A 24,624-nucleotide genomic window follows, 5' to 3' on the forward strand; every position below is an offset into this window, starting at 1 on the left:
GTAAGGTCCCAGTCCCCCTTCCCAACGCCCAGTTCTCGCCGGGGCCTACCGCCTTGCCCACCCCTCCTCCCCCAGTTAATAATTCAGGACAAGCAGATGGCTCTGTTTCATTACCCTCCTGCTCTTGACTGGCCTTCCCGGCGCTTGTTCCTCAGTTTGGGGTGGGCATGGGGTGGTGGGAGCCCGGGGGTCTCTCACTGCCAGTGCCCACGGCCTCGATGGGCCCCAATGGGCCCCAGGGCGCCCCAGCTTCAGAGCTGTCAGCCCACAGCTTATGGGGGTGGGGAGGATCCTTAGACACCCCTGGCCCTGCCTTCCGCCCACCCCTGACTTCACACGGGGCCTGTCTGGGGCACGTGGCGAACAGTTACAGGATGAAGAGACCAGCGGTGCCACTTCTGCTCTTAGGAACGTTCTTTCTTTCCTTTGCTCTTCTTGATGTTCCTATGAGGAAGGGATTCACATGCATGCTTCCCACTTTGGGGATCTGAGGCTTCAGAGAGCCTCAACTTACCCAAGGCCAGCATGCCTTCCGGCCGGCCCTGCCCAGTCTCCCCTCAAGGCCGAGGGCTAGAGCTCAGTGAACAGTGAACTCCCAGATGACAGAGCCCTGCGGGGGAAGCTTTAACACATGCTCCACTCTCTGGTTGTTGGCCTCGTTCTTCATGAAATCCTGGGGGAGCAGCCAAGTGCATGTGACCCCCTAATTGGGCTGAACATAGAAAGAGCCAGATCTCAAGGCCTACTTGGTGGGTGCTTACCACCGAGGAGGCCTGGGACACGGTCCAGGGCCCCACAGGATTGGAAGAGGGCAGAAAGACTTCAGCCTTTGTCTGCTAACCCAGGAGGACTTGCTGGAAGAGGGGGGCAGGTCAGTTCAATTATTTCGTGCTTGGCGTCTGGCAGAAGAAAGCAGCAACACAGAGAAGCCAACCAGGCCCATGAGGGCTCCCTCCAGGGCTAAGGGCTGCTGTGGCATGGTCCCTACGTCTGTCCACTCAGGTGAAGCCTTCCCAGTGAGCAATTGGCACAGAATGCTCTGGAGCGGCTCTAAATCGAGAGTTGGTCTCCCAGGCAACGTGAACGCGAGCTATCAGCCTGCACTCCTCCACCTGGGTACCCAGCACTGCCCAAGAGCTCTGGCAAAGTTCAGCTGTTAGCTCTCCTTCCCAGACGAGTCAACTCAGGCCAGGCTTCTGTGACACATACAAGTGGCTGAGCTCAGCCTGATAGTCTTTCCTTTGAAGCTCGACAACCACCCTGACCTGAGGGGCAGGATCTGGGACTCAGTCCTCGGGGCCCCTCAGAGCTGACTCAGGGAAGCTTGACGGGGCTTGGGACTGGGCAGTGATGTTCCAGGAGCCAGATGGACCTGGGGACAGAGGTGGTGTGAGCTTAACACCACGGGGCAGAGCCCCTGGGAGAGGCAAGGGCCGCGTGATGGCTAGCGGGGGCATGGACGTATCATAAAAGGTGCCCCTCCCTGACTAACTTCTCTCCATTTCTTTCCTTCCTGCTCTCGTACTGCTCCCACCGACCACCTCACAAGCGTTTATGTTCGGATCTGTCTTAAGATCGTCTTATTAGCATACGAGGACACTTCTGTAGACAGGGGTCATGGGGAGCCCCCGGCACTAGATCCCCCTGCCCTGTGTGCTCCTACAGGGGCCGGGAGCAAGGTGAGGGTGGCTCAAGGGTCGGGCAAGAAGGAGATTTTCCACCTAGGATCTTGAAAGGAGGGGTCTGGTTTTGAGGTTGATCAGAAGATCCTGTAGCCTGATCTCCCCTCCAAGTGGTCCAGAAACGTGTGACTCTAAGCAAAGTCTACTGATGTGCGATTAATTTACAAACAGGCGTGCAGAGCGGGACACTGCGCACACAAGAGCCTGCTGTTCCTGCAAAGCTGTGTCAAGATGTCACCAAGCTCGGTTTTATTTTAGTACCAGTTATCATATCTGTTTAGCACCAAACCTGCTCACGCACCAGGTGGCCGAGCTGGTGGCATTATCGCCTTGGGGAGGGGACAAACCTTTGAGGTCGTTCCAGGCCCCATGGGGGGCAGCGGCGGGGGGGGGGGGGGGCGGCCCAGAGCAACTTCCCAGTTTCACAGAGAGTGCCCACGTTTCGTGGATAAAGTCTCCACGCGATGAAAGGTTGGTGCTCATCCAGAACACCGGACTCCCCGTCTGCCTGTGTTCTCCGACGTCTGCCCTCCACCCCAACCAGCCGCGGCCTTCCCCTAACCAGATGACCTCCCCGCAACTCACATGGACTCAGAAGGCAGATTGTGAGCTTTCAGATGACTATACAAAGAAAAACACCTTAGCCGATTTGAAATTTTTAATCATTCTTGACTTTGGGGTGGAGTGAAATTTATTGTAATGCCCTTCTGGAGGAGAAGATTTACTCAGCAAGTGAAGACCATGCAGAAGGTCAAGGATGATGCATCATCCTATGATTAGTCGGGACTTTCCTGGTGGTGAATAACAGCAGTCCAGTTTAAGCTAGCTCCAGCGAAAGGGGGCCCTGCTGGGAACGCTCACATCACCATAGAGGGAGGACAGGGCAGCCAGCCCCAGTGGCTGGGGTTACAGATCAGGTGCCACCAGGACTTGCACTCATGTTCAGCTCCACTGAGGCCCGTGTGCCTGGGTGCACAGAGAGGACGTAGCGGCTGACACCTTCCTTTGCCACCAGGGAAAGGACCAGCTCATGTTCTCTTTGACCCCAGGCTTAAAAAAAGGTCCCTGGCATTTTAAGCAGAGGCAAGATCACAGTCTGCAGGTGGAGGGCACACTGCAGCCTTCTCTTCTTGCTCCAAATCCCTCGATGCGATAGAACAAATATTATTAAATATCCATGTGGGCAAAGAGATGCCATTGGTGCATAAGAAACCACGAGGAGTTAGCAAAAGATGGGGTAAAAACAGAATGAGACTGAGGAAGGAAACAATGTTCAAATCGTACCCAGGAGGGAGAGAGGATTCTAGGTGTGTTCTAAGCCTAGATGTGACATATGAGGACCTGAAAGGGGTTCTTGGGTAATCTACACAGTTGGTAGGTAAATGAGGAGGTAGAATGAACACAGCTATCAAGTTTCTTCTCTTGTTGGGGAAGGAGAGGTGGAGCCTTATTAAATCTGGGCACTCTAGAGAATTATATGTCTAAGTATCCGTGTTTAAATATTTAAAGAGGACCCCTGGAACAGGAGTCAGCAGACTATGGCCTGCAGGTCAGATCTGGCCCACACTCTGTTTGTGTAAATAAAGTTTTATTGGAACACAACCACACCCATTTGTTAGTGTATTTTCTGTGGCAGCTTTCCTGCTATAGTGGCAGAGCTGAGTAGTTGCAGCAGAGACTGCATGACCCACAAAGCCTAAAATAAATACTCTGTAGCCCTTAGTGGAAAAAGTTTGCTGATCCTATTCTAGAAAAATGAAAATAACACAAAACATCCAATGCAGCATAGGAAAAAAAAAAAGATATATCTAACAAAACAAAATGAATCCAATAAAGAGCAAAGAAGAAGAAAGGAAATACATATAGTAAACAGAAAACAGCAAGAATTAGACTAAACATCAGTAAACACAATGATTGAGAAAAGAGAAAGTCTCTCAAAATAAGCTAAAAAAATTTTTTTAATGAAACTGAAAAAGAAAAAAAAGAAACTTAAGAAATTTGAAAATAAAAGGATGAGGAAAGAAATCCCTCACAAACAGCAAAGAAAGCAAATGAGCAATGTTAATATCAGATGAAAGAGAAGTAAAATGAACATATTTTAGGGATCGAGGAATTGCTTAAAGTGGTAAAAGGAATATTCCACCAGGAAGTTGAAGTTAAAAGATGTGGACTTTCTGTACTTAACGATGTAGCTTCAAATATGGTAAATAAAAATTGATGATATTATGAGGGGGGGAAAAATGACAAATGCAGAGTAACAATATTGAGCTTTGAAAGTCTCCAAGATGTCTACATAGATGTACACAGATGATAAAATTGTATGGAACGAAATATACACACATAGCACACATGCAAATAAGTACAAGGAAAACTGGGGAAACGTGATTAAAATCTGTAGATTTTATCAGTGTCGATATCCAGCTTTTGATATTATAGTTTTGTAAAATGTTACCATTGCAGGAGACTGGATAGTGTGCAAGGGATCTCCCTTTATTATTTCTTACAACTGCACGCGAATTGACAAGAAAAGTCCTTCAAGAAGAACACATCAGGTACAAAAAAACTGAATAACTCTTAGATTAGATGCAGGAGTCAAAGTGAAAATTTTAAACTACAGTATTTTATTTTTTTTAAGATTTTATTTATTTGAGATAGAGAGCACGAGTAGGGGGAGAAACAGGCAGAGGGAGAGGGAGAAGCAGACTCCCCACCAAGCAGGGAGCCCCATGCAGGGCTCAATCCCAGGACCCCGGGATCATGACATGAGCCAAAGGCAGACTGAGCCCTCCAGGCGCCCCTAAACTACAGGATTTTAAATGAAGAGCAGTAAGAGCACTGAATATAAAAACCTATGGAGTAAAGCCAAGTCAGTACTCAAAGGACAATTTGTAGCCCTAAATTCATTTATTAAGAAGCAGGTAAGACTAAAAATTATAAAAATTATTGAAGTCCGCTTTAAATTCAAGAAACTAGAAAAATAGACGCAGAGAAGGTAAAAAGGTACTATTACAAGTGAAGTCAGAAAACGGAGTAGAATTCATCAATAATTCTAAAAGCTTGTTCTTTGAAGACTAATAGAAGAGACCCAACTTTGGCAAGTCTGATTTAGAAAAAAAAAAAAACAGGCACAAACAAAAAAAAGAGAATATAACTACAGAGGAGATTTTAAAAAGAAAAGACTATTATATGCACCTTTATGCCAATTAGAAAATATAAGTGAAATGTAGGACTTTCTAAGAAAATAAAAACTTCCAAAATTGGCTTCTCAAGAAAATAAATTTTCCCCTAAAATGGGGATAAAATTTCCTAAACCTTCAAGAAATAGATAGTCCTGTTACGGAAGCTGTTTTGGAGCACAGGAAAAGGTGTTCTGAGTCCTTTTCCAAGGAGGCCTGATATCAGAATCAGAGAATAATTCAGCCAAACTACTGGCCAGTCTCACTTCTGAATAGAAACCTACAATCTTTCTGGAAAAAGAAAAAGTAGCAAATTTAATTCAGCCAGATATGAAAAGAATAATGCAAGCATGACCTGGTATGACCTAGTAGGATTTATCCCAAGAATGGAAGGAAGATTTAATACTTAAAAACAAAACAAAACAAAACAAAACAAAAACTTTTCATCTCATTTACTATATTGACTGTTGGCTTTTTTGTTTTTTGTTTTTTTTAAGTAGTTCAGTCGTTCAACATTAGGACCGTTCTCCTTATAGAACAGACAAACGCATGCCCTTGGCTTGCTGCTGAGGGAGTCCTGGGAGAACTCTGTCACACTGTTCTTTCCTGTGTCCTGCCCCTGGGGGCACAGGTGAGGCTGCAGGGGACCAGGTCCCCTTTATTGGGGTGACAGAAGGAAGGCAGTGTACTGTAGTAAATAGAGCAAAAATTCTAGAGCCAGGCCAGGCTGAGAAGAAAATGTAGAGATTAAAAGATCTAAGCTGCTCAGAGAGGTTGCGTACACCCAACGGAAAGAGTGTGGTTTGAATTGTGTCCACCCACCCCCCTGCCCCCCACCCCTGCTACCGGTGGATCTGTGACCTTATTTGGAAATAGGGTCTTTGCAGATGTAATCAAGGTAAGGTCATACTGGAGTAGGGTGGGCGTCCTTATAAGAAGGCCATGTGAAGACACAGGGGCCCAGAGACACACAACACAATGCCATGTGGCCGTGGATGCAGCCACAAGCCAAAGAATGCCAAGGATTGCAGGCAACTTCCAGAAGCTAAAAGAAAGGCAGGGAAGAAGGAACCAACCTTGACACCTTAATTTCAGACTTCCAGCCTCCAGAACCATGAGCAAATCAACGTATTATTTAAAGCCACCCAGTTTGGCGTTCTTTGTGACAGCAACCCCAGGAAACGAATACACTCATTATCTAGCCAAGGAGGAACAGAGTCGAATTGTGACCAGGCCGCGCCCAAACCACAGGGTCGTGCAGACCGACCGCTAGCTGGCGGTGGAGGGTGCTCTCACGTGGGCAGTAATGCAGGCGTTTGCTGAAGCAAACCTATATCCTCCCCAAAAGCACAGACCCTCGTCCTGAGTCTCAGAGGATTTCTACACATAACTTTCACAGAGAATGAGCAGTTCGGAGTCAAAAATCACTGAGCCTAAGAAGAGAGAAGGCACCCTGAGCCAGAGCCAGAGCCAGCAGGAATGATTTACAGCAGAAACAGACCCTCAGGACCGCAGATCCTGCAGTATTTGGGCAGAGACAGGAAAATAACCACGTTCGGTGCGTTTAAATAAATAGAAGGCATGGCTGAAAAACCGTGCAGGGAATAAAAAGCCATAAAAAATGATGAAGCAGGTTTGGAAAAGAACCAAATAGAACTTTAATAGGAGAGTAGTCGTAACCGAAGAAAGGGTTTGTAACTGGAAGCCAGAGGTGAAGAAACCACCCAGGATACGACACTAGAAGGTGGAAGGTGTAGAGAAGAAAAGACATGTGGAGAGAACACCTGACTTTCATCCAATTAGAGTTCCACAGAGAGAAGAGAGAAATAAGCTATAGGCCATGTTTGGAGAGCTAATTGCTGAGAATTTTCCAGGACTGGTGAAAGACAGAGGTAGGAATGGGGAGTGCTTTGGAGAGAGGAAGGGGAATGCTGGAGAACTAAGTGAGATTCAGCTCATAAAAGATGGCTAATTCTTCTCTCAGGTCCTGGGCTCAGAGCTCGATTCCAGCCCAGCCCCCAGAATGACTCAGGAGATGCCAAACCCTTCACCCTGCCTCCTCTCCGATCTGGGTCTGTTCTTCCTACGCACTGGTTACCAGTGGGCAGCTCCTGAGAACTGAAAAGTTCCGTGTGCTAGGACAAGGTGTCGGTGAGGAGTGAACCTTGAGACTCTTGAAAACATTGCCTCAAATCAAGCAGGGTCCTTTCCCTGTACTGCCCAACTCAGGGGACTGCCAATCCTGTAGTCCATGAGAATGTCACTTCTTAGAGTTGGGCAGTGCACAGCCTGTGCAGCTGAACTAGGCAACCAGCTACCTCTGATGCCTTCTTTTCCCAAGTAATGTGCCTGGGGTTTTCCAAGTTTAACTAGAGGTTTTTTTGGTTTTTTGGTTTTTTTTTTTTTTTTCCTTTGTAGTTTCTTTCCTCCCTCCCTCACATGATGGGATGGCATCCATCATCACCGGGAGGATTTTATGGGGCAATGAAGGGAAGCTAATAGCTCTGCAAAGGAGAGCTGGGAAATTTTCCAGGCATACAGTGTTCCCTGGCAGCCCTGGGAGGCTGGCTGTAAAGGCCACACTACTCACTCAGTGAGACAGAGCAGGGCCTGGACAGAGTTGTACAGACGCGTGAATTTGCGTATGCACACATGCACACTTCCCCCTGGGGACACTGGCTGGGCCTTTTGGCCCAGGGTCCAACCAGGCCTGCTTGCTCCCTACTGAGTTGAGCATTTGGACCCAGTTATTGGTGGCCTCGGCTGCCTGGACCCTTGCTTACCCAAGGGCACAGTAGATCAAGCCCTGGATCACAGGCCAGGAGACAAGGATTCTCGAATCGTTCTGTCCGGCCCTTAACTCACTGCGTGGCCCCATCAAATGACTCAGCCCCTCTGGGCTTTCCTCTTCCCACCTTTCCCTGGCTACTTGCAAGCATTGACTTTCTAATGAGGACGTGGCAGCCTGGTGTGATAAACTGTAATGAAGAGCTGTGCACATCTGAGAGCGAAGGTGATTGGGGCCACCCGGCATTGCAGGATCTCACTCAGGGCCAAGCTTGTCTCTTCCAAACACCCGCCTCCCCTACAGGAAAGGGGCTGGGCTGGCCCCGGATGCCCCCCATGCTCTCCGTGGAGATCAGCATTCAGCCCTCTGTCTGAGGCTTATGCCCCTGCACACAACACACTCTGGCGGAGAGGCAAGTCTGGTTCTGTGAACAGTCTGAGTCACAGACGCTGTCAAGAAACTGGGTTTGTTATTCCAGGGATGTGGCAAGGATCGTGCGCTATTCTTGGAGAATCTTTTTAGTTGCTCTGAGGAACAGCTAACAGAGCAGTTTGTAATTAGCACTTTGGCTGCTTAGTGGCATTATCTGCCTGAGGGGGGGCTTGGGGAACATTTACCGAGTGAACCTTCTTGAGTATCTACTAAGTGCCAGGCCCCTGTTGCCCAGAATCAGAGAATGTGAAAGGGCTGAATAGGACGGATGTGCTGTCATTTCTTCCGGCCGTGAAGGAGGCAGGCGAGGTCCCCGGTGTGGGGTTGCCCACGCTGTCAAGGAGCGAATCGGATCACTCGGGAGTGTGGTGAGCCGTGAGGGTCCTCCACAGAGGGGCGTGGCCTCTGGCCCGCGGCCCAGATCACCACAAGGAGCCAGCCATGTCGAGGCTGGGGTACCGGCATTTAACAGGCACGGCCGAGGCCAGACTCAGGAGCTCGCCTGGCTTACTCCAAGAGAAGGAAACATGCCGGGTGCCTAGAGCAGGGATCTCTTTCCTTTTTAAGGATGAGTACTATTCCCCGACAGGTCTTTGATGACTCAGGCGTTGTCTGTCTGCTTGTGTGGCTGAGAGGCTCCCCTGGGGCTCTGTCTTGGTCCCCTGGACCCCTAGCACCTGGTATGGGGCCTCACATCTGGCCCTGGTATAAGATTTCTTGCTGGGAGAGGAGGTTGGAGCAGTTTGTTGAGACTAGAATTTTAGGACCTTATCTGCCAGGTTATGAGGTTGAGATTTTAACCTCAATAAATCATCCAAATGGCCCTCCCTTGGTGATGCAGTAGATTTGGGCTGGAACCAAGGAGTCTGTATTTTGAAAGAAATAGCAACCTTTATTTCCAAGATCAGTCAGAAACATTAAATTAAAACCAAGTAAATACTCTTGGATGGAGTTTACGTGGGTTTTCCCTTGGCTCCAAGGTTTGCATTCACTACAAAGTAATCCGAAAGGGGGAAAAAGTATTTTTTTCTAAATCATGCATCTTTGAGGGGCACGTGGGTAGCTCAGTCAGTGAAGCATCTGACTTGATTTTGGCTCAGGTCATGATCTCAGTGTCCTGGGATGGAGCCCTGTATCGGGAGTCTGCTTGGGCTTCTCTCTCTCCTTCTTCTGCCCTTCCCCCTGCTCATGCTCTCTCTCTGTCTCTAAGTAAGTAAATAAAATCTAAAGAAAATAAATAAATCACGGCATCTTTGTAAAAAAGTATTAAAGCTATCCTGTTTGCTCATATTGTATCCGGATTCTGATGCAGCCACCACGAATCCATCAATAAATATCTCTGGCCTTGAACACACCACTTAGGTGTTTTGTTCTTCCAAAAATGGGGCGCACTTGTCTTTTCCACCTTGGAGGATTAATCTGAAAAAGCAAGAGCATGAGGCAAAAAGCTTTTGTAAACCATAAAATGCTATTATTCATGCCAAGGGTATATATCTATATAAATTGCTGTCCACTTAGATGATGATTGTTCAGTTCTTAAGCTGTTTCCATCTTGGCTTCACGGAAAGACAGACTTGACTCCAACACTTACTGAGTCACGGGGGGACAAGGTACCTTGATGACATGGAGTCCTGGCTTCCTCAGCTATGAAAGTGAACATAACAGCCATGAAGTAGAATATTATTCTGGCATAAAAAGGAAGGGGGTACTGATCCCTGCTGCAGCATGGATAAACCTCGAAAACATGATGCGAAGTGAAAGAAAGCCAGACACAAAAGGCCACACACAGTGCACAAGTCCATTTGTGTGAGGCGTCCAGAAGAGGCAAATCCGTGGAAACAGAAAGCAGACTAATGAGAGCCAGGGAGTTGGTGGGAGAGAGCAGAGAGCGAGGGCTAACGGGACCCGGGCTTCCTTTTGGGGTGAGGGAACGTTCTGGAGCTAGGTAGTGGTGAGGGTTGCACCGTCTGTAAATATACTAAAAACCACGGAATCAGACACGTTAAAAGGGTGAGTTGTATGGTATGTGAATTATATCTCAATAAAACAGATGAATGGGGGCACTCTATCTGACGCAAGGCATTTGTGAGGGTTAAGTGACTCCTAATTTATTCGGGTAGCCTGACAGTGTAGCATGGTTGAAGGGGTTTATAAGCCAGGGGACCAAGCAGAAGGTCTGGTTTGCCACGTGCCGGAGCGTGGGGTATGATGAGACCCTGGTAGGGCCTCCAGGAGCGTCAGCGTTGGGTGGACTGGACATTTCCTCCTGCGTCCTCCTCACACTATTCCTGAGAGACTGCTGTGCAGGGAGATGTGGGGCGGGGGGGTCTGAGGCTCTGACCGCTCAGTTGCTCTACAGTGTGTATCTCTAAAGCGCACTCCAGCTGGTTACTGGGATCCAGCAAGTTTGGGAGCCGTGGTTTCAGGCACTACGGGGAGCTGTGGGGAGTTTCTCAGAGCTAGAGGACTTTCATGCTCTACTGCACCTGCACCCCACTGGGCTGTCGAAGCTGCAGAAGGAATCGTGGGGCATTAGGTGTGCAGTAGGCTTAAGGGGGCAGGACTAGGGACACCGGCTCCTAAACTCCCAACATGGGGTTTGTGCCCCTCCAGATTTGAGGTCAGCCCCACAGGGCTACTTGCAGGCTGCCCAATATCAGCTGTGGTTTTTTTTTTTTTTTTTTGGAAGAAAAAACAAATCATAATTTACAGCTGATGGCTGATCAGCTTGGAGCCAACTTGGAATCTCGCACACAGTCGGCTCGGAGCTTTGTCGGTGGGTGGCTGAGCAAAGAGAACCTTCGTCCAGGCAGAAATGTATTGAAGGGCAGTGCTACCTGCCTGCCACCTGCACGCGCTCCATCAGTGGGTATGAAATGCAGGAACTAACGGAGGTCTGGAGGTGATGAGGACTGAGAATTGGCTTAGCCATTTGGGCTCCAGACGAATGGGGAGTGCGATGGTGAGCCCGACCAGTGCAGTTGCGGTGGGGTGGTTGGTCGAAAAGAGATTGGCAAAGTGGGAACCGCAAGTAGAGGTAAGTCTTAAGAGGATTTTTCCTAGAAAGGGGGAGCAGAGAGAGGGGGTGGTACCGAGAGAAGAGAGTGGGGTTAAGAGGGCCGTGGGATTTTGTTTGGTTTTTGTAAACTTGGGAACGAGCAGTTCCTTGCATGTTTGCGTGCTGAGGGGGCAGGGGTCCAGGAGAGAGGCACAGACTGATGGCAGGCCCGCCCCCCATGGCGGCCACCAGGAGCAGCAGGTGCAGGTGGGCTGGTGGATTCGATAGTGGGAATTTGAGGAGCGACAGAAGGGGACCCGAGAGAAGGTGCACGATAGCCAGTAGGAGGCTCAGGGGCTGGATCAGCATAGCAGGCTTGCCGGGCGCTGGGCCCACCCGAGGTGTGTGGTCAAAACCCGAGCCCAGGCTGGCCCGGGAAGTAAGCCCTCAGCCCCGTTAGCTGCCGTTGTCGCTGACATTTACTATGTTATCGTCACGCCGCCGTTATAACAAGTGGTCGTAACCAGTGGTGGTGAAATCCCAGCTCTGCCTCTCGGCGCGCTGGGCGCCCTAAAGCTTCTGTTCCCCTGGCGGGTTGATGAGCGGAGGCGCTCCGGGGCGGTGTCCGCAGGGCGGCCAACGCCTGCCGATGAGCCAAGCTCCGTGCCAGGCACCAAGGTCACCGAAGCCCCACCCGCCTGGAGGCGCTCCCCACCTTCAAACATCTAGGCGTTCCCCCTTCTTCCATCCCAGGGGCTGGGGGATTCTCCCCTAGAGGGGTGCTCTTCTCCAAGGCCAGCATGGCTCCAGACGCAGGTCCTTAGGTGAGTGACGTGTGCTCTGCTGACAGAGGATGATCTGGATGTTGCTACTGCAGTGGTAGCACCTGGCCGAGGCGACCACGGGGCGGGAGGCTCCTGAGCACGCCCCAGCCGAGGGGGCCAGCCGGCAACCGGGCTGTCGGGCAGGGTCCCTCTGGGGTTGTGTTTCCCTTGTCACATCTCAGCGGTGTGACAAGAGCAGTGGCATTTGGCTTGTTTGAACTGGACTCTGTGCCTGCCGTGGGGAGCACCCCCTGGAGGCCAGCGTGGTGATGGTTACAGTAGGAGTGACCAGCAGGGCTCCTGAGGGGCAACGAGTAGAGAGCAGGAGGGGAGTTCTGGCTGGAGGATCTGGGTCTCAGTTTTAACTTCCTCACCTGCAAATCTCCTCTCCCCTTTTCCCGACAAGCAAGGTCGGAGCTTGCAGGCCTGGCAAGGGAGTGGGAGTCAGGAATTTGGGGTGCCAATTGCCCTGGGCTTGTGGCTGTCCTTGAGCAGGGCAACCTGTCTTCTCTGGGCCTGCTTTGCTTTCAACCACGGCGATGAAAAGCTCTCCCACGGAGCCCCCTGGCTGCCGTTTCGGTTGAGGTGTTACAGAAGAAAAGCTACAAAACCCTCAAGCTTTTTCTGAGGATCCTGCCCCCCCTGACAGGTGAGTGCATGCCCTGCGGTGTCCCCTCTCCATCCCATGGCTTCTGATGGCCAAGTCCTGTGGTGGCTTGGCAGTCTTCCCCAGCCCAGCACCCCGGGCGCACAGCGATGAGATTTACGGCCTTCCCTGGGATGTTGGGGCCTACAGGGGGGGCCCAGGGCTTTGGGGCTCCATGAGTCTTTGTTTCATTGCTCAGGCCAGGCAGGGGGTGAGGCTGGGTCCTCCAGCTCTCAGGTCTCAGTCTCATTTATAAGGTGACCGTTGGACTGGAGTTGCCTCCAGAAAATTTTGGTGGAAGTCCACCATCTACCAGCTAAAGATGGAACACTCTGGAGGCAGCGATTGGAACCCTCCCCCCACCCCAGCTCCTTCCAGCTCAGGGGATGTGCCTGCCCCTGCTTTGACCCCCGCCCCCACCATGGGACAGTGAGACAGCTGATGAGTGCTGACTTCATGCATACATTCCCCCATCCCTGGTGGGGCTGGTCCCTGGGGCACAAGGAACTGCTCCTTTCCTCTACACCCTCCCCATTTGTCTGGAGCTAGCTGTCCCCTAGATGTAGAGGGTGGGGGCGGAGCTGCCCACGTGGGGGCAGATGAAGTTCCGTTACCCACTTCGGCCTCTGATTAGGGAGGGGCCTGCAGACTTGGGAAGCCGAGAGCAGAGGAAGAGGGCTTTCCCGGAGGATGTGGGGGAGAGACCCAAGAGACCCAGAGGGGATGTTCCAGACGCACCAGAGGCTGCCTCGGTCCCTCTCTCCCCCGCCAGCCACCCTCCACTCTGTCGCAGACTTCTAGGCAGGCTCCAATGGCCTGGCTTGGAGTCACTTCCAGACCTAATGGCCAGAATGCAGCTGAATTGCGTTTGGACAGATTCCATCCTCTGCTGTCTCCGCACAGCCTCACTCCTAAATTCCATCTGTGACGTCAAAGCCCAGCTAATCATGGAAAAACAGATTAAGTTCAGTAAACTCAATTTTCTTCTTCCCCTCCCAGTCCGGGTGTCTCACCATGGCCTTCGCTCAGAGTGGTCTTGCCCACCTGCTGGGTCGCGCGCACTTTTGAGCTCAAACCCAGCAACCTGCCAGGCTCTACCAAAATCCTTCCAGCCTGGCCACCCCAGCCCCTTTCCCCCCATGATGCCTGGAGGTCCCTGAAGCCCAGGGAGGCCCCAAGACGTGTCCTGACCTTGACTCCTCAGGCAGAACGTGGTGTTTCTGGTCACCCGCAGGCTCCTTTTGTCTTCCTTATATGGGTCCTGATGGGACAGGCTGCCTGAGGAGGAGGAGGGTGACACCCCTTCCTGCTGGGTCTTGTGCCGTGTCCGGGGCTGGGCTCAGCCCTGATTCCTCCCCGACCACCATGCCAGGTGGCTCTCGCTCTGACATCATCTGGCCCTCCTGCTTCCTCTAACACACTGATGACCATGGGGGCTGGGGTCCTTCCTAGGGTCATGAATACAAGGCTTCCGGAAAGCCAAGTGCCGTATCGGAGGCTCATGGGAAGGTCCATACCTGCCCTCCCTGGAGAGGGCCTGCGGGGAGGTGCATATGGGTGCGTCTTGGGCACAGTGGTCACTCAGACTCCTCGCCCAGCTTCCCTCGAAGAAGGGCCTCGGGAAACGTGTGTTTTTCTTTCTTCCCTCTCACTGCGCCAGGCACCAAGAGCTGCCCTGTGGGAAGCAGCAAAATATAATTCTGTCTAACCCATCACAGCGCCAGTGGGGACGGAGATGAAATGTGTGTCTCACACACACCCAGGCAGCCGGAGTGGGTGTAATGAGATTGTCTGCGGGTTCAGCCGCTGGTTGAAGGGGGCTTGGGGGACAGGCAGACACACAAGTCACACTACCTTCTCTCATTGGGGGCCTGGGGTCCGCCTGCACCTCTTGCTTCATGCCCAACCAGGGAGAAAGCAAGGGGACCCTGTCGTGCCTACCAGGTTCCTGTTGTGTCTGTGAAACCAAGCAGGCACCTGCCAAGGGGTCGTCTGTCCTTTGGATGCCTGTGCCCTGGGTGCTAGGCTGTCTTTCCTTGATGGCGGTGGGCTTAGTGGCTGCACCCGAGGTAAGCAGCTCAGCCAGAAAGCTATCCGGGCTCAGGCACCAGCCTTCCCGACCCTGCTGAGCACAGGAGCACCACCTAATTGCTAGCTGAGTACTGGGTGGAAGTGGGCTAAGCATTTTATGTGCATTATGTCATTTAATCCACAAAATAGTCCAACAGGGCAGGTGCTATTCTCCACCTACTATTTTGCTATTTTGTAGAAGATAAAATGAAAGATCAAAAAGTTTAAACAATTTGCCCACGGTCACAGCTGGGAGGTGGCGGAAGGTCTGGCTGACTCAAAGTGCATGATTTTTAACAACTACATTGACTGTCCTTCTCTGGCTGGTACTCAGACTCCTGCTCAAACTCCACTTGCTGCTGCCTTGTAAAAAGTCGACTAATAAAGAAAAGTACAAGGAAAAGTTGCCCCAAATTCCACCAATCTGAGATAACCCTCACCAGCATCCAGTGAGCATTTTTTTAGACTCTTTATACAAACACACACATACAGAGTAGTAATAACTTAACAACAACAAAAAAATGGGTCTTACTCAGCATGCAGTTTTAAAATAAAAAAATCAAATTTAATTTTCTTAAATTTAACTGAAGACATTCATTTGTGTGTACTTGAAAGGAAACGGAAGGAAATTACTAAACTTCAGAAATACATTTCTTCCTCTTTAAGTGATAATAGTTCCTAAAACTTTTAGTTCCTAAAGTTCCTTAAAGTTAATGCAGAAAAGAGAAAAACTGTTTTTTAAGAGAAAAACTTTTTAAACAGCTTTATTGAGATACAATTCACATACCGTACAATTAATTCATTTCAAGTGCACAACTCAGTGGGTTTTTGTATACTACATTATTACTTTTAAAAAATTGTAGTAAATTTATGACATAAAATTTGCTCCTATAAACATGTTAAGTGTACAATTCCATAGCGTAAGTACATTTACGATATTGTGCCGCCACCTCCCCTACTGTTTCCAAAATGTTTTCATTCCCCAAATCCCATAAATAATGCCTCCTCAATTCCCCAGCTCTCCCCAACCTCTGGTAACCTCTAATCTACTTTCTGCAAGAAAAACTTTTAACAGGTTGGAATCATTTTTTTTTTTTAACGAACAAACTTAATTTTTTAAAGCAGTCTTAGATTCACAGCAAAACTGAGAGGATAGTACAGAGAGTTCCCATATATCCCTCTGCCCCACACATGCACAGCCACTCCCCCATCAACATCCCCCACCAGAGTGGGACATTTATCACAATTGATAAACCTGTATTGGTAACATCATTATCACCCAAAGCCCATGGTTTGCATTAGGGGTCACTTTTTGTGTTGTACATTCTCTGAGTGTTGATAAACACATAATGATGTGTATCCACCATTCTAGTATCATACAGAATAATTCTACTGCCCTAAAAATCCCTGTGCTCTGACTGTTTATCCCTCATTAATTTTTTAAACCATATAATGAACCAGCTTTCATGCCATCCGCCTGTGTTTTTTCCACTTTCAATTTCAGTGGGAAATTTTAGTTATTTTATTATTTGTGTACATTGTCAGGGTTTTTATATTCTATTCAATAACAATAATTGCCCCAATTTCAAAATTATTAATTCAGTATTCACTGGGGTTCCTCCATTGATGAACTTATTTTTGATTGGTTGGATTTCAGCATCAAGTAATTTTTTTAAGACTTTGTGGATGTCTAAGCCTCTGAGTTTATGTTACAGAATGTCCATTAACTTTATACTCAAAGGACGGTTTTGCTGGGTATAAAATTCGGAGTCACAGCTCTGTAGCTATTACTTCACTGTTTTCTGAAATTGGGTTTCTGTGGAGGATTCTGAGTCTCCTCAGCTCACCTCCCTGCTCCCCTAGTTATATGGTTCTTTCTTTATCCTTTAAGATCAGTAACTTTTTTAAAAGGTATATTATTTATTTGAGAGAGAGAGAGAGAGAGAGAGAGAGAGAAAGCTTGCACTGGCAGGGGAAGGGGCGGGGGGAGAGAGAGAGAGAATCTTAAGCAGGCTCCAGGCTTAGTGTGGAGCCTTGCATGGGGCTCAATCTCATGACCCTGAGATCACGACCTGAGCCGAAACCAAGAGATGGACACTTAGCCGACTGCACCACCCAGGCACCCCAAGATCAGTAACCTTTTAAGGATGTCTTGGTGTTAATCACACCACCAAGTTTCCCTGGGCCACAGAATGGCAGTTCATTTGTAGAGTCAGTTGTTTTTTTTTTTAATTGCAGGGGATTTTTCTATTATATATTTGTATACTTTTCCCCTTTCCATTATTGTATTTTCTTTACCAATTATGTATATGTTTGATTTCCTTTTGCCTCCTATATCTGTCACTTTTGTCTTATTAGTCTTCTCCATTTAATCTTATGTGATTTCTTGCAGCCCACCCACCACATCTCTAGTTGTTCATGCTCTGCTTTGTCATTTAATCATTGCTTATAATATGGTTTTTAAAAAATATGTGATGTATTTATCTTTCTCATTTTCTACTAAGCTGTGTTAACTCACCTTTCAGCCTTCATCTCCTTCTTTTGTCAAATAATTTCTTTTTTAAAATTTCGGCATCTCTTTTCTTACACCCATCTGCCCCTTACCAGTTCTTAAGAGATTATATCTGTAATTTCTCTGGGTCTATGACTCGTTTTTTCTGAAGTCTTTCTGATTTCTCTGGATGATTCCTCCTGCTGTGTGTTCTTCATTTGCCCTCCACCCCACCCTTAATGCATGGGACCCACGTGAATTCCTTTGTGATTATTATTCTTTAGCTACCTTCTAAATAGCACCCTGTGAAAATGTGGGGAGTGGTCCAGAGCAGTCTGCAGCTGCATTATGGGCTACTTACTATCTGGAAGGCTCTCTCCCCAAGCTTTTATTTATTCTCTGCCTAGGGATTCTGTCTCTCTCAGGTTTCAGGGTTCATACGTCATAATGGTTCTCAGCAAAGCTCTTTACATCATTGGCTGTCTGTGTTATGACCAACCCCTCGCTGCCCCTTTTCTCTCCCCACCCTCACTTCACTCCCAGCACCTCCCTCAGAGGGAAAATGAGTTTCTGTCATAGAAATGGCCTGTGGGTGTGATTTCCCATCAACTCCCACCCCATTTCCATTCCACAGTGTAAAATCACATCTCTGCCTGTGCTCGGTTGTTTACAGCAGCACTATTCCCATCAGCCCCAAATTGGACATTACCCGAATGCCCATCAACAATGGAGTGGTTGAGTCATTTACAGTACATCCACCCAATGAAATACTAGACAGCAATGAGAACAGTCTACAACCACATGCAATAATTTGGACGAATCTCATGAACATGATGTTGGTCAAAACAAGCCAGAATCAAAAGAGCACATACAGTAGGCTTCCATATGAAATTGCTCAAAGACAGCTGGGTGTTGGCAATCCATCGGCTTCAATCTCATATAAAGTACAAAACAGGCAAATGGCAGGACAGTGGTTGTCCACAGTTGAGGAGACGTGACTAGAAGGGGACACACGGGGGGGCTTCTGGGGTTGTTATTTTCCCGTTTCTTGATCCTTGCTGGTCCTACAGGTGTGTTCAGTTTGTGAAAATATATCTATACTTACATGCACTTTTTTGTATGTATGTAATACTTCAATTAAAAATTTTTCTTTGGAAAAACAAATGACAGGGGGATGCCTCTCCTTGCCTGGGGTAGTATCCCCAGCCCTAGGTCCTGATTCCCGCAGGAGGATCATGGCCGTGACTTTCAGGAAGTGATATTTACCTGGGGGGTCCAAGGAGGAGGCCCATGTAAGCTCTCAGCATGTAGCTTTCTTCCAGCTCAGACTCTGTGGTGTCTGTGGTTTGGGGGCATAGCGATTTCCTTGTTTCATCAGCCGAGGTGACTGCCCTTTATCTGTAGTTGGTGTTTTCGAGGGAGGGCAGTAGAATGGAAATGCTCCTACTCCACCATCTTCAGTAAGAAGTCAGGATAGATTCCTGAACCCACTGGCATGGGTGTTGTTGTAAAGAAACGGGCCTGACTTTCCTAACTAAGTAAAATGCTGGTACTTGTTGAGACCCCTTTAGAGTGATCGCCTTGAAGGACAACACCCAGGGTGGCCAGTGCTCAGAGATCAATGGCCATCTCCTGAGTTCTGCTCCACTCGCTGGGAGCTTCCCCGTGGAAATGCTGGGTGTGACGTTTATGCTTTATGGTCACACCCTGTCTGAGGAGTGTGTCTCTTCTCCCCGCACTCCTGGAAGCAAGTGACAGTCTCTCGTCACCCTGCTCCTGCCCCACCCCCGGCACTGAACTTCGTGGGTGCTCAGCTACAGGGAACTGCCGCATCTCAGCCTTGAGCACTGTCCTCTCCTGTGGTGAGTGGCTGTAGGGTGGCCTCGGTGTGTTTACACCAGCCCCAAACACAGAATGCGGCATGACAGCGCAGGGGGCACACTGGTGGGAGGTCACTTTGACGGTGTGGCACGTTGGTGCCTCGGGGCCTTTGCTTGGCTTGTACTGTTCCTTCTCCTGGAGCACGTCCTCCTTGCATCTACTCATCCTGGGGTTCCAGGAAGCCCGCTCACGTCACTTTGAAGGTCCACCTTCCCTCAAGCCTTTCCCTAGTCCCCTCCGTACTGACAAACGCCACCCCTGGCTGGTCCACTTTTCTCATCTCGGTGACACTGGTAACCCTGGAAAGCTGCTGGTGTCATCCCCATTTGCTGTATGGAGAGACCGAGGCTCAGCAGACACAGCCGCGTGTCCTGGGGGGACACATGGCTAACAAAGGTTTTGTTGGGTTTTGAGGTCTGATCCCGGAGTGGAGCTCCCCCCGTGAGGTCCCGTCACATGGGGTCACTCATGGAGCTCTGATTCCTCCCTCCTGTTCTTAGTCACCATGCACTGAGCTCTAACTGTGCAGCACTCTGCTCTTTCCTTCTGTCTGTCTGGGTACCTGCCGGTGTAGCTCTCTGGCGACTCGTGGGCAGAAACACTATCTCTCACCCCGTGACAGGTGGAGCTGCATCCTAAGCGTCACGGGGTCTGCTGGTCTCCTGGCCGTCGTGGGGCCGGCGCCCTTGGCTTTGCCCCCCGCTTCGAATGGACACTTGGTCAGACTTGTGTGCAGGCAAGCGTGGGCAGGTCATTTTCCATGGAGCCGTTAAGACCGCCAAGGGCCGATTGCTTAGACTCCTGCAGTTTCTCAGGAACTTTTAGGGATTGCATATGACTTCTTTGTCATTGAGTCACTGAGGTGATGATGAGACTTGCCCCAGGTCACGGCGTTTCTCCTGAGGCCCCACAGACGTAGGTGTGCGTGCCACCCTGTCGTGCAGGGCGTGGTGCTTCTGTGACAAGCCTCTGGTACCTTCCGGGCAAGGTGGTCCTGGAGCCTAAACGAGGAACACATGGAGAAGCTGCGGAGGCACGACCCTCACAGAACCTCATCCTTACCCCTGCTGCCAGCCCTCACCTCACTCAGCTTCTCCCAAGCCTGCGGTTCTCTCTCCCCAAACCCCGTGCCTGTCCCACCCTCTCGGCCAGTTGGAAGCTCATCCCCCTGGTAGCTCGCATGTCTTGCCGCCTGTCCGGCCCCAGCCTCTCATGGGAGGAGGTGACGCTGTGGGGACTCCAGGCCATGTCCTCTGCCTCCGCTTCCAGCCAGGCTTGAGCATAGGCCTGTGGGCCTCGGGGCAGGCGGGTCTCAGAGCCGAGAGGGGGCAGCCCACAGCCTCCGCTTTCTTCTCCTGGACATGTCAGCTAGGGCCCGAACCCACATGCCCTCTCATCTTGGGCTGGACCCACCTGCCTTGAGGGAAGTTTAGTGATGGTCTCTTGGCACCAGAGCGTGGCCTCTGGAGAGTTCGCCCCTCCCTTTGTGGTGAGTTCAGGGGTTCGGGTTGATCAGGGGAGACACAGGACCGGGGGGGCAGTAACAACAAGCGTTTGGCGGCATTTGGACAGCTCGCTTGAGAGGGAAAGTCCCTCCCGGCAAGGGGCCTTCCAAACGCGGTGATGTGTGACCACCACCCGGAAGGGAGGGAGAGTCGGCCAAGGGGCTCGTGTGGGTAGTGACGTCACTCAGGAGCATGATGGGGAGCCTCTGAGTCACAGAACTCTCTCGCTTGAGGTCTTTTATTTATTTATTTTTAAGATTATTATTTATTTATTTGACAGACAGAGAGACAGCGAGAGAGGGAGCACAAGCAGGGGGAGTGGCAGAGGGAGAAGCAGGCCTCCCGCTGAGCAGGGAGCCCGATGCGGGGCTCCATCCCAGGACCCTGGGACCATGACCTGAGCCGAAGGCAGACGCCCAACGACTGAGCCACCCAGGCGCCCCTCCTTTGAGGTCTTTTATTGCCCCAGGGTTTGTCTGATCTATGCCTAGCAAATGTGGGGTGCAGTTTCGTGGGTGATGTAAAGTCAATGAACTCTAATTAGCTAGAAAGATGTTTATCTAGGGGGAGCCTGCGTGGCTCAGTCGGTTAAGCATCCGACTTTTGATTTCGGCTTGGGTCATGGTCTCAGGGTCGTGAGATCGAGCCCCGAGTTGAGTTCCACGCTCAGCAGCGTGTCTGCTCAAGATTCTCTCTCTCCTCCTGTCCCTCTCCCTACTCACGCACACACATACTCTCTCTAAAATAAATAAGTAAATCTTTAAAAAAAAATGAAAATGAAAAAATAAAAAGATGTTTACCTGAACCGTATTTAAAGCAGCTGGATGTGTGAGAGCTTGAGTTTGTTGCTGGGGGCTTCGGGCTAATAGTCCTACCTGCTATGTAGACGTGAATAACACGGGGGCCATCTCTGGCTTATGTATATAATACTCCCGATCCCTCAGTCTCTCTCTCTAGGTGGCTTATTAAAGAATTTCTTTCAGCCCTATGTGGCCATTGTCCCAAAAGTTCTGGTACATTCTTTTCCCTCAATCTCATTAGATAGTAATGCCTTAGTGCCTGGGTGATGCTCAGAACTCAGACAGATGGTGCCCCAGGGAGGCTGCCTGCCTGGCTGGACCCTCGCTCTTATCACTTAGGGAGCGTCACCATGAATCTTCACTGACTGCTGTCCCCAGCGTGGTCCTTCTAAAATGCTATCCTGATTCTGCCACCACCTATCTTGGAAGACTTCACTCACCTTCCAGTTAGCAGCGTTTAACCTCTCTGGGGGTAACCATGTATATTTACAGCAAAGCCCCCACCATCTAGGGGATGGATTATGATGGGTAATTCCATTTTCCAGATCACTGAGACTATGCCTCCTTCAAGCCTTGCTTGTGTGTTTTCAAATTTGATTGCTTTCGGTGCAAATCTTCATCAAATATAGTCTTTGTCATCTTAAATAGAAGCTTCTATGAGTACATGGTTTATTTTTTCAAAAGCCTTATTGAGATATAGTTCACACGCTATGCAGCCCGCCCACGGATCTTGTCTCTTCTACCTCCAAGACCGAGCTTGGTGTCGGCAATAGAACAGGTGTCGTAAATAGTTGTTGGACTGAGCTGGAACCACACTTCAGATCACCTCTCTTGGAGAAGTCAGGGTCTTCTGCCTGGAAGCAGTGGTGCCCCTCTGTGCCTGGTGACGTGCCCGGAACTGATTGTCCCAACACCGGAGGGTTCCCAGGCTGCTGATGTTTAAATTTCTCATGTGGGTTTTTCATACTTCTGTTGGTCCTCCCTTCCTTCCTGTGGCCAGCTGCAGTCACTGGGCCTGCCTCCAGCAACACCAGAGCCCCGGGCCACTGCCGCTGCAGCTTGCTGGAACAGCATATAAACGAGAGGGCCATGCTCTTTACACTTAGGGGATGCGACACCCTCCCACCGCCCGGCCCTCACTCGTGGGACGACAATCCTTTATTTCCCTGTGGCTGATCAGGGTTCACATAGCTTCCACAAGATTGCTGAGCAAGCAAGGAAGATGTAGGCCGGGGAGGTGAGGGTATTTGTTCAAGGTCACGCCATGGGCTGCTGGTGGAGTGGAGACCAGGTCTTTCCTCTGTGCTGTTGTGCCCACCAGCCTTTCAGGAAGTGACTCTCCTGCCCTCTCTTTCTCCCTCTCAGGGGTCCTCGGTGAATTTTGTCATGGTTATTTAAGGAACCTCGCCTAGAAGTCCCAACACGCATTTCCCCATCGACGGGAAGGCTTGGACTCCAAGATGATTATAAAGGAATATCGGATTCCTCTGCCCATGACCGTGGAGGAGTACCGCATCGCCCAGCTGTACATGATACAGGTGGGTCTTGGGGCCAGGGCAGGCCACGCGGGGCACACAGCTCCCCACACCCTGGGGGGGCGGGGGGTGGCATTGCGGCCTTGACAGCCCAGTGTCTGCCCAGCAGGCTCCTGGTAAGTGTGCGAACTGCATGGCCTTCTGGCTTCCCAGCACGACGCCAGGAACACAGCAGAGTGCTGTGGATGTTTGTGGCGTTGGGACGTCTCACCAGTGCTGCATTTGGTACTAACGCTGCGTTTAATACCCGACCTCTCACCGATTCAGATACTATCTATGTGTTCGGTCAGCTTGAGCTGCTATAACAAATACCACGGACTGGGGGCTTAGACAACAGACATTTATTTCTCAGCGTTCTGAAGGCTAGAAGCCCAAGGTCAAGGTGCTGGCAGAGTGGTGTCTGGTGAGGGCCCTCCTCCTGGCTTTGCCTGGATGGCCACCTTCTCACTGAGTTCTTGATGGTAGGAGGGGCAAGGGGGCTCTCCAGGGTCTCTTCTGGGAGGGCACGAATCCCACTGTGAGGGCTCCATCCCCATGACCTTATCAAATTCCAAAGCCTGACCTAGTACCATCACATTGGAGGTTGGGGGCTTCAACATATGAATTTTGAGGGGACACAAAAATTCAGTCCATTTGACAGACAGGAAGGTGTGAGCCAAAGAAGGGAAATGACTTGCCCGGGAGCACCTGGCCTATTTTCTGGTTCCCTAGGCTGCCGGCAAGACAGCAGTATCCACCATGTGGCTGATGTATAGTCACAGATGAGTTTGAGGGTGACCAATTCCTATGACAAGCCAGAGGATACCATGCACCTCCCCTCCAGCCCCTGCCCAGACGTTGGGGGCCTCCCTACTCAGAGCCTGGCTGACCTGGGACACAGAGTGGGAAGACCCGGGATCAGGTTGCAAGTGGTCCAGATATGAGCACGCTCCTACCCCCTGGGGTCCTGCTCCTCAGGGGAGGACCTCCTCCCCAGCTGCCCTGCCAGCATTGTGCTCATCCTTGGCGCCCCCTTTGCCCAGCCGGGCAGCTTTCCTCCCAGTGGGGAGTCTGATTACGAACCTGTTCTCACCTGGCTCTGCTCTTCTGGGCATACAGATGGCTCGGTGCCACCCCTAGACCATGGTGTCACATGGGGCCCTTGGTGCGGCCGGCAGGGCTCCACCCTCCACCCCTGGAACTGCTCGGTGGGCACTCACCCACCTACCCGGGTCTAGGGAGTTAGTAACGAGCTCCTTGCAGAGCCCAGACCACTAGTCCCTTCTGGAAGGAGCCCCATGAAGCTACCAGAGTTTGAGCAGCCCCCCCGCCAGCATGGGGAGCTTGAGTAGGAAGAGAATGGAAGGTGAGCCAGCCTCTCTGGGGGGCTGTTGGCTCCCCCTGCTTCAGAAGTGCCACTCGGTTCCCTCTTGAACCACTCACCCTGTAATTATTCCTAGAGAGCGGGGGGAGGAGAAGGGACTCACCTCAGCCCCCCAGCTCTGAGCTGTCTGGAAATTGCTCAGCCTGTTCAAGGATGCTGTTCATCCTGTGGCTCCCCGGTTCCCACCCAAGCCAGGGGAACCCAGACCATGGCAGGCCTCCCTCCAGCTCCACCGTGCCCGCCAGCTGGCAGGACTGGGCCTCAGGATCCAGGGGCTCACTTTTAGCTCCTAAGATATCCCACAGCTTTTTGGAGCATGTGAACACCTCTGACTGGCTCCTCAGTAGCACCTGCCATCCTCACTCCCTTTTATTGAGGTATTTTGTTCTTTTCAAAACATCTATCCTTACGCTTCCAATTAATGTTCAATATC

At 50.4% G+C, this 24,624-nt stretch overlaps 1 protein-coding gene across 1 annotated transcript in view; it reads left to right on the forward strand.

The window, feature by feature from the left end:
* The window catches only part of PITPNM2 (phosphatidylinositol transfer protein membrane associated 2), a 111,912-nt gene that overhangs the window by 56,148 nt on the left and 31,140 nt on the right, over positions 1-24,624 (forward strand). Inside the window, 1 exon segment of the mRNA XM_027576740.2 lies at positions 22,659-22,831. Coding sequence (XP_027432541.1) covers positions 22,754-22,831 — 78 coding nt within the window. The 5' untranslated portion in view covers positions 22,659-22,753.

This window comes from Zalophus californianus, chromosome 14, assembly GCF_009762305.2.
Source record: "Zalophus californianus isolate mZalCal1 chromosome 14, mZalCal1.pri.v2, whole genome shotgun sequence".
Taxonomy (NCBI): domain Eukaryota; kingdom Metazoa; phylum Chordata; class Mammalia; order Carnivora; family Otariidae; genus Zalophus; species Zalophus californianus.